This window comes from Balaenoptera borealis, assembly GCF_965194805.1.
Source record: "Balaenoptera borealis genome assembly, chromosome: 21".
Classification (NCBI taxonomy): domain Eukaryota; kingdom Metazoa; phylum Chordata; class Mammalia; order Artiodactyla; family Balaenopteridae; genus Balaenoptera; species Balaenoptera borealis.
Window position 1 is genome coordinate 26,848,546 of NC_138880.1, and position 10,219 is coordinate 26,858,764.

The window sequence follows — 10,219 nt, forward strand, 5'->3', positions numbered from 1 at the left end:
GCACCCGGGCCCAGAGCTCTGGGTCCTGGTCACGGTCCAATCCGAGGCCCCACTAGGTAGCTTCTTGATTTGAGGCAAGTAACTAAACCTGGGCTCTCTTCTGTCCACTGGAAATGTACGACTCCCTGTTTAGCAGATTAAACCGCCTAACTGAACGTGCCTGGCACAGAGTAGGTGCTTCATATTAGCACCTGACACCCACTCTGCTGTATTTATGTGTATTTTTCGTTCCTATAGTCAGACACTGGGGTCCTGTTTTCCTAGCTCCTAAATAGTGGAACCAAGATCAGAACCCACTGTTCTGTTCTTTGGTCTCCGTGCCCTGGAGTCCGCCCATCCTTCGTGAAGGGGCATCTATACCAGCCACTCGCCCTGGGCAAGCTTGAGTCATTGTTTTAGTCAGAGCTCTTCAGAGTCATGGGGACCCTCCCGTTTCAAGGCAGAGGTTCCACAGAAGTTAGGTGCTGGGCCAGGAGCACAGAGATGCAGTCGTGGCAAAATGGGAACTGTTGCCCAGACCGCACGACAGGCTTGTGGAGAGGACCAGGTGAAGTTTCAGGACGAGTCTGTGTTTCAGCAGAGTTTCCGGTTTGTGCAGCTGACCCTTTGCGTGGGGTTAAGTTCTTAAATTCTTTTTTTTTTAATTTAATTTTATTTATTTATTTATTTATTTATTTATGGCTGTGTTGGGTCTTCGTTTCTGTGCGAGAGCTTTCTCCAGTTGCGGCAAGTGGGGGCCACTCTTCATCGCAGTGCGCGGGCCTCTCATTATCGCGGCCTCTCTTGTTGCGGAGCACAGGCTCCAGACGCGCAGGCTCAGTAGTTGTGGCTCACAGGCCTAGTTGCTCCGTGGCATGTGGGATCTTCCCAGACCAGGGCTCGAACCCGTGTCCCCTGCATTAGCAGGCAGATTCTCAACCACTGCGCCACCAGGGAAGCCCAGGGGTTAAGTTCTTGATGGTGCGGCTTCCCTTCTGCCCAGCGCTGAGACCCCCTCTCCCCTCCCAGTGTTCGCCCCGCCTCCGCCCCCATCAGCTTCACAGTGCGGGACCAGATGCTTCTGGATTCTGCTATGAGAGGCTCAGTCAGGTGTGGCCACAAGAGGAAAGCAAAGCTCACTATGCTCTCGGGTCCTAGAGGCAGGGCCACGCCGGGCACGTGGGGGGATGGCCAGGGGGTCAGGGGGCAGAGGACAGGACAGAGGGAAGACTGAGGGCATGGCCTTTACTGGGGTTTCCAGGGGAAAGGCAGGTGGGGTTGGGGGTACACATACGATTGGCTGGTTTTAGTGATTTTGCTGGGCTTTGGGTGACAGGGCTGTCCCGAGCCTCTGGGCACCTGGCCTGGGTGTTTCGGGCAGAGACGTGTCACCTCCCCGGGGGCGGGGCAGGCGGAGGAGGCCGGGCCTGGCTGGCTGTTGGCATAGGTCACAGGCGGGCTCCTGGCTGGGCCCTTGGCTGGCGGGGGGTTGTCTCTCCCCAGCCAGGCGGGGCTTACGATGTCAGAGCTTCACAGTAGACAGAAATATATACACACACACATAGATGTACACACACATACTCCCCTAAGTGCGGAACTTGCTGTCCAGCGCAGGTGAGGGTCCAAGGAGCTCCGGATGGGGCGCTGGCTGGCAGTGTTCCCACCGTGGGTTCCGGAAGCACATCCTCCTCTAGGTGTGCTCTGTCTGGGGGACTCTGTGGGCTGTCACTGCCACCACGGGGGGCATGCACTGGAGAGTCGGAACCGTGTTTCTTTCCTGTCCCATCCACGCCCGCCCCTTCCGTCCTTCGTGTCACTTTCTCATGCTCCTGTCCCGCCAGCGGATGTTTTCTTGCTCTGTTTTTGTGTCACTGAATACACATAAGCATGAGGAGAAGAGTTCTTAACATCCGTTTTGTGACGGTGTCTCTGTGGTGCTGGAGCAGCCTTGCGTCCTGGCTCCTTCCAGCCAGCAGAGGGTCAGGGCTCTTTTCTTTGTCCAGGTGGAGGATGGGCGCATGAGGGTCCCGGGGCCGTGGCCTGGCGCAGCGTGTGGACCCCGGCCCAGCCTCTGCGACGTCAGCAGCATGAGCCTCCCGAGCAGCGGGCCGGTGGGCGGCATCTTTGACCTGGACTGCACCTCCGGGCAGGTCCGCTGGGCACTGGTGGCCGCCGGGTGCGCCTTCTACCTGGGTGTCTTTGTGGCCTGCCACCAGCTGTCATCCTCCCTGAACGCCACCTACCGCTCCCTGGGGGCCCGGGAGCAGGTCTTCTGGAACCTGGCGGCCACACGCGCAGTCTTTGGCATCCAGGGCACCGCAGCGGGGCTACGGGCGCTGCTGCTGGACCCCGTGCTCCAGGCCGACAAAGTGCTCGGGCAGCAGAACTGGTGCTGGTTCCACATCGCCACGGCAACCGGCTTCTTCCTCTTCGAGAACCTCGCACTCCACGTGTCCAATGCGCTGTTCCGCACATTCGACGGGTTCCTGGCCGTCCACCACCTCTTCGCCTTCCTCGGGTTTCTCGGCTCCGTGGTCAACCTCCAAGCTGGCCACTACCTGCCCATGATCACGCTGCTCCTGGAGATGAGCACTCCCTTCACCTGCATCTCCTGGATGCTCCTAAAGGTAGGCGCTCCCCAGACGGCCTGGGCCCCCCCCGCGGCATCTGCGCTCCGCAGCGGGAGGGGAGCGGCTAGTGTGGCACCTTCACCCGCTTGATGCCCGTGTTGCTGGTCCCTTGTGGCCTGTGCTGTCACAGCATCACCAGGCTGGATTAGAGTATTACAATCTGTAAGAAGCTCGTTTTCATTGAATTCCATTTTAATCATTTTAAACAACTCTTTTAGGCTTCCTGCCCCATTGCAAAAGAAGACTCGGTGGATCGTGTGTCTTACTCAGTAGGCAGTATTTGCAAGCCCTAGAAAACATGCTTTTTCTTTGTTTCAAATATTTTTTAAAAAACAGTATATGTCTACATACATATCTTTTAAAATTTTTATTTCACATTATGTTATCTTACACCCAACATGAGATCTGCCCTCTTCACAAATCTTTAAGTGTCCAGCACGTTATCGTCAGCTGTAGGCACAGGTGCACAGCAGGCCTCTGGAGCTTATTCGTCTTGTCTGATTGAAACTTCAGCCTGTTGGTCAGTAACTCGCCGCTTCCCCTTCCTCCAGCCCCTGGCAACTGCCATCCACACTTTGATTCTAGGAACTGGACTATTTCAGATGCCTCATATAAGTGGACTCCTGCCATATTTCTCTTCTGTACCTGGTTTATTTCGCTGAGTGAATGTCCTCAAGGTCCAGCCATGTCATTGCACATTGAAGGGTTTCCTTCTTTTCTCAGGCTGAACAGTTTTCCATTACGTGTGTGAAGCACACCTTCCTTGGGTGTTTCGGTCTTAGTTACTGTGAATGAACGTAGAGGTGCTAATATCTCCTCCACATTCTGATTTCGATTCCTTTACTGGGTCATCAGGTAGTTCTGTTTTTAGAAAATAAACCGCCCCCACTGTTTTCCACAGCGGTTGCACCGTTTTGTATTCCCACCAGCAGTGCACAGAGGTCCGGTTTCTCCACATCCTCACCAATGCTTGTTGTCTTTGTTTCTCTGATGACATCTCACTGGCTTTTGATTTGCATTTCCCTGATGACTGGTGACAGTGAGCATTTATTCGTCTATCTGTTGGCCATTTGTATGTCGTCTTTGGAAAACTGTTCAAGGCCTTAGCCCATTTTTAACTCAGATTCTTTGTTATTTTTTACTGTTGAGTTGTAGTTCTTTATATATGTTCAAGATTAATCTCTTATTACACATATGGTTGGCAAATATTTTCTCCCACTTGGTAGATTGCCTTTTCTCTCTGTTGATTGTTTCCTTTGCTGTGAAGCTTTTTAGTTTGATGTTGTCCCAATTGTTTATTTTTGTTTCTGTTGTATGTGTTCTTGGTATCATATTCATGAAATCATTGCCAAAACCAATGCCATGAAACTTTTTCCTTATGTTTTCTTTTAGGAGTTTTGGGTCTTACATTTCCGCCTTCAAGTTGATTTTTGTGTAAGGTGTGAGATAAGGGTTCAGTTTCATTCTTTTGCATGTGAATGTCCAGTTTTCCCAGCAACATCGATTTAAGGGACTACCCCTTTCCTGCTGTGAGTTTTAGGCACCTTGTTGAAGATCAGTTGGCCATGTCTGTGTGGATGTTTTCTGGGCTCTCGATGCTGTTCCACTGGTCTGTGTGTTTGTCTGTATGGCAGTTCATGCAGTTTTGATTTCTGTAGCTTTGTAATATCGTTTGAAATCAGGAAACGTGGTGCCTCCAGCTTTGTTCTTTTTCTCAAGATTGATTTGGCTATTGGGGTCTTTTGTGGTTTCCTGTGAATTTTAGAAATCTTTTTTGTTAAAAATGCCACTGGGATTTTGGCAGGGGTTGCATTGAACCTGTAGATTGTAGATTACTTTGGTGACCTCCCTAGTGAGTTTTTTTTGTTTTTCGTTTTATTTTTGGCTGCATTGGGTTTTCGTTGCTGCACGCGGACTTTCTCTAGTTGTGGCGAGTGGGGGCTACTCTTTGTTGTGGTGCACGGGCTTCTTATTGCGGTGGCTTCTCTTGTTGTGGAGCTCGGGCTCTAGATATGCAGGCTCATTAGTTGTGGCTCGCAGGCTCTAGAGCGCAGGCTTAGTAGTTGTGGTACATGGGCTTAGTTGCTCCGCGGCACGTGGGATCTTCCCAGACCCGGGACCAAACCCGTGTCCCCTGCATTGGCAGGCGGATTCTTTTTTTTTTTTTTAATAAATTTATTTATTTATTTTTGGCTGGGTTGGGTCTTCGTTTCTGTGCAAAGGCTTTCTCCAGTTGCGGTGAGCGGGGGCCACTCTTCATTGTGGTGCGCGGGCCTCTCACTGTCGCGGCCTCTCTTGTTGCGGAGCACAGGCTCCAGACGCGCAGGCTCAGTAGTTGTGGCTCACGGGCTTAGTTGCTCTGTGGCATGTGGGATCTTCCCGGACCAGGGCTCGAACCCATGTCCCCTGCATTGGCAGGCAGATTCTCAACCACTGTGCCACCAGGGAAGCCCAGCAGGCGGATTCTTAATCACTGCACCACCAGGGAGGTCCCCCTAGTGAATATTTTAGTTCAGTTATTGTATTCTTCAGCTCCTTGATTTCTGTTTGGTACTTTTTTTTACATTTCCATCTCTTCGTTGACATTCCACTTGTTCCCACGTGTTCTTTTGACCTCGGCGAGCACCCTTATGACAGATGCCTTTAATTCTGTCGGGTACATCGTGTGACTGCTCTCCGGTAGGGTTTGGAGATTTGTCTCATTCCTTGGTTTGGAGCGTCTTTGCCTGATTCTTCATTTTCCGTGACTCTCTGTTGGTGTCTGTGCATTAGACGAAGCAGACGCCTCTCCCTGGCCTCACGACTGTCCTCACCCAGGAGAAATCCCACCAGTCAGCCTAGCCAGGGCCCTGGAGGTTCTCCATCGACTTTCTCCCTCCCCAGGGAAGGGCAGGCAGCTGTGGCTTCTGTCTGCTTACACGTCCGATCCTGGGCGGGGCAAGGCTGTGTGTCCACCAGCCCAGGCCACCGCCTCCACCCCTCTGCCAGCTGGACTGTGGGCCAGCGGCCAGGGAGCCCCTCCAAACAGCTGGGGGGCTGGACACGTGGGCCAGCTCCTCCCTCTTCTGCGTGAAGCTGTGAGCCGAGGGTCTCTTCCTGACCCCAGGGTGCTGCCCGGGTCCCTGCCCGCTTTGGCGAGTCTGTCCTGGGTGCAGGGCCCTGTCGATGGGCCCCTGATTCCTCACGACAGAGTTTGTCTGTGAACTGCTGCTCAGCCAGGCCTCCTCCTGGTGCCCCTCGTGCATCAGGCGCCCGGGCGGGAGTCTCCGGAAGCTCCTCCCCAGGTGGGGTGGGCCCACTGCTCGGGAAGAAGACAGACCCCAGCTGTGGGGCGGCCACCAGAGGGAGGCACTTTGTTTGGGCTTTTTTTCTGTTTTCTCTAAAGTGTTCGGGTGCCGTTCGTTCAGGATGGAAAAGGGTGGTCCCAGAACCCACTTCTTCCCGCTCGCCGTGTTCACCATGCGGCCCGGGACCCCATGGCAAAGCTGTCCCCTCGGCTAAGACAGCTCAGGGCCCGTGTGCCTACACAGACATGGTCTTGGTTTAGTTCAGATACTACTGAACCTTGTGAGTAAACGCCGTGTAAAACGTTGAAATCCTTATAAGCTTTTCATAAAGCTGCTAAGTTCTTGCTTAGTTGGGCATCAGGGTCCAGGAATCCTCACCATCGGGGTCTGATTTGATGAGATACAGACGGATGTCAGGACCACGTGTCACCACTAATTTAATGTAGTTTACACCCCAAACGGGCTCATGCTTCCATTTCCTCCTCCAATTTGATTCTGAAATGTTGTTTAGAAATAATAATAAGTGAATTACACACTCAAACATCTAAACATGATTCATCCATGGAGACACTGGTCTAGATGCAAATGACATGGTATAAAAAACAGTCAATTTATGTGTAAGTAAGTATACACCAGGAACACTACCTGCTGGGACCCCAGCTATACAAAGTAACCTTTGCACGGTTAAGTCTCACTTTGTTACTGACCCTGCTTTTCTCAAAGCATTTGGTGATGTTGAACCCAAAAATTTCAGTGTCTGAGTAGGACCAAAAATGCTCAGTTCTCAAGCTTGGAGTTTTCTAAACTTAATGTAATTACTGTATGAGTAGAAGTTCATGCTTCTGGTATGAATATTAGGAATTTAGGATGACTGCTTTTAGTAAGTGGGGAAGATAATGGAAAGGAGTACATCTTGTGAACTTTGAAGGAAGCGGCAAGTGGAAAGAAGACGGCTTGCTGGCCAGTGCCTGCAAGGTTGGAAGGGTGAGCAGTGCCCCGGCCCCCAAGCACATGTAGCTCACTGCAGTTTGTATGTTCACCCCGAGACACGCTTAGCTCACCTTCCCACTCTACAGTTTGTACACTTAACGTCCTTCAGGCCAGAGCAAAGGCTAAATCTTTCCCACGTGAGGAATCTGTCATTGAGAACCTCAAACCTCAAGTGTTTTTGCGTTTGAGAAACATTGTTTTTTTGTCTAATTGTACAGTTCAAGGAATTTTACTTGTATAAGTCATGATTTTAGCATAACGTGGAGAATGCCTACCCATGCAATGAGCATAAAACTATTTCTGTAAAACTGTGGGTTTTTTTCCCTAGTACTCTATGGTTTTCTTCTCCTTTTAAGCATTGATATTTAGTCCATTTGGAAACTATGTTTAAGTAAGATCCAACTGGATTTTCCCAGGAGGTGAGCAAGAATCCTGATGTAGTTACATTATCCATCCTTTCCCTGGGGGTTCGAAATGCCGCCCAGTGCCAACTCGCCATGTATCTTATCCATTTCTGCATTTTGCATTGTTTATCTGTTTTTTGCACTCTTACTTCTGAAGCATCATTGTATCTCGTTATTTGCTGAGGCACCTTCAGCCCTCCTTGCGCTTGTGTGTTTACTCCACTGCATGAGTGGCGTTGAAGTTGTTACAAGTTGATAAAAAATACTGATGTATTCTCCTATTTGGACTAAATCTGTGGATGCATTCAAGGAGGGAAGATGTAACGTCTTCTGAGTGTTTTCCGTCCAAGAACATAACGTGCCTCGTTTCATCCAAGACTTCTTTTAAGTCCCTCTGCAGTGATGGTCTCATTCCCAGAAGCAGGGGAAATGTATATTAAAAAATTGAAGAAGTGAGGTCCGTCATCTCCTTCGTTTACTTGCTTCCCTGCCTTGCAGACCTCTGGGTCGCCCAGAGGCGGATCATCCAGGCAGGAGGTTGGGTTCTTTTTGCAGGATGTTAGTCCCCCGACCAGGGATTGAACCCGCGCGCCCTCGGCAGTGAGAGCGCAGAGTCCTAACCACCGGGCCGCCAGGGAATTCCCCTTTCTTTCTCTTTTAAAATGTGGTCACTCCAGAGGTCAGTTGCCGTGTCCCCCTGTGGCTCCGCAGGTGCGGCCGCAGTGAGGCCGTGCCCGTTCCCAGCGTCACCGGGCTGCTGCCTGGCGAGGCGTCCCCGCCTTCCCGGCCCTTCCCCCGCTAACCCCCTTTCCTCCTGCAAGGGCCAGACATGCCCCTACCCTGGGGAGGCGGTGTCGGGGCGGGGAGCTGCCCAGGAGGACGCTCCAGCCTGGGCAGAGCGCAGCGGGGAGAGGCCGGTGTGCACAAGCTCGTGGGTCCGAGGTGTGTGGGCTGTCCAGGTGCTGACGTCCCTGCCACAGTGTCCCACCTCTGTGCCCACAGTCTGCTGTATAGCGTTTTCAAGTTCCCTGTTTGGTTTTAGCTACAGCTAATTTTAATGTGAATTTAGAATAATTTTAAGGCAAGTCCATTTGGGCTTGTGTCCAAGGGCTACTGGGGTAAAAATGCCGAAAAGCAAAGAAGTGAGGACACACATGTCATCCTGAGCTTGTCTCCTCTGAGAGCGTTTGCCCCGGGGCCCGGGGAGCCTGGTTGGACACGCCCGGCGTGTCTTCCGGCTTCACTGGGTCAGTGTTGCTTAGTTGTTAGATGTGTGCACGGTCAAGGGAGGAAGCGCCAGAGGTGAGCTTGGAAGGGAGTGGACTTTCCTTCCGGGGGCGCGGGCAGGCAGGAGGCGCCGCGCTGCGTGGGTCTGCGGGCGGCTGGGCGGGGCCGGGAGGGGGCGGGGACACCCTGGCGCCGCGGAGCCGAGTCCGGCGCCCTGACCCCGCTCTGCCCGCAGGCCGGCTGTGCGGACTCGCTGCTCTGGAGGCTGAACCAGTGGCTGATGGTCCACCTCTTCCACTGCCGCATGGTCCTCACCTACCACATGTGGTGGGTGTGCCTGGGCCACTGGGACAGCCTGGCCCGCAGCCTCTTCCCGCCGCACTGGGCGCTCTTCGTGGTCGGGCTGGGCCTCCTCACGGTCCTCCTCAACCCCTACTGGACCCGCAAGAAGACGCAGCAGCTGCTCAACCCCGTGGACTGGAACTTCGCGCCCGGCCGCCCCAACGGGCCGGCGCCGCCCAAGAAGACGAGGTAGCGGCCTCGGCCCGGACTGTCCCCGCGGCGCTGGCCCCAGGCCGCGTGAGTACTGACTTCCACGTGGCGCCGAGTACCTGCACCTGGGCGCGCCTCGGGGACAGAGTCCCGCCGTGGTGACGTCCCGGCCCGATGTGCTCATTCCCGCGAGCTTGGCCTGTCTGCGCCGTCGCCCCAAGGAGGGCCCGCGTGGACGGGTCGCACTAAAGCGTGTGTGCGTCTTACTCAACAGCCCCGTTCTTTTTAGTTGGAGAGAACTGCCCCAAGAGAACATAATCCGGTCCCTTACCCTGTTGACATTCCCAGGGCTGAGATGTAAGCCGCGTCTCGGCAGCGCCATCTCGTGGCGAGCGCGGGGCATCGGCCTGGCTTGCGGCTGGGGGCAGCGGAGGGGTCTTCTCACCAGGGAAGCTTGTCCGGCGAAGAGTTTTGTTTCCGTCTTGTGTTTCTCTGTTGACACATTAAGAGAGGTGTTAGTAATCAGATTTGTCTAGATTTTAGAGCTGTTTTTAACTAAGTTTCCAACAGGTGCCCCGCCAGACCCTAACCCCCTGGTTGGGGGGCAGTGGTCGGGCAGAGGTCACTCTCCCTGCGAGCAGTGGGTGGACCTGGCCCCTTGGAGTGCCCGGCTGCAGGGCCCCCGCCTCACCTCCCGGTGACGAGCCCGGGCCCCGCCTTCACTGTGTTGGGCCTGGGTGGAATCTACACGCCGACCCACAGTTTTATTGACGAATACATACTGACATTTTATTCTTGCCATGAGTGGGCAATTAAAATGAAAAGCTCGTATTTACTGACAATGCCCTTGAACTGTTTTTGAAAAACACATTTATTGGTCTTGAAAATCATGTGTGCCTTGTGCTTGGTCTGTAACACGGCCCCTCGGAAGGGTGTGTGCTGATTTCTGGTACTGTGACTTGACTGTACGTAGGTCAGGAGATGTGATCCCTCCTTGTGTCATTTTGATAAGCGTTTTAATCCTAGAAACATCCAGCAAACCGTGTCCCTGCTGAGACTCCTCTCTCCCTCGCTGAAGACCCTGGGCACCCGCTGCCCACTCTCCTGTCCGCAAGCGGGGGGAGCCGAGCTGGCTGTGTTTCCAGCCAGTCAGAACTTTAATAAAGTAACCGATGTTTACAGAATGCGAAAGCATGTCCGTTCTTATCTC

The 10,219-nt window shown here is 53.2% G+C and overlaps 1 protein-coding gene across 5 annotated transcripts in view; it reads left to right on the top strand.

Annotated features, from left to right (window-relative positions):
• CLN8 (CLN8 transmembrane ER and ERGIC protein) overlaps positions 1–10,193 on the top strand; it is a 26,237-nt gene extending 16,044 nt beyond the window's left edge. For all 5 annotated transcript variants that reach the window (XM_082375393.1, XM_082375390.1, XM_082375392.1 and 2 more), the window contains exons 2-3: positions 1,983–2,606; positions 8,753–10,193. In XM_082375393.1, coding sequence (XP_082231519.1) covers positions 1,998–2,606; positions 8,753–9,052 — 909 coding nt within the window. In that variant the 5' untranslated portion in view covers positions 1,983–1,997 and the 3' untranslated portion in view covers positions 9,053–10,193. The remainder of the gene's footprint in view (positions 1–1,982; positions 2,607–8,752) is intronic.
• The last annotated feature ends 26 nt before the right edge of the window (positions 10,194–10,219 follow it).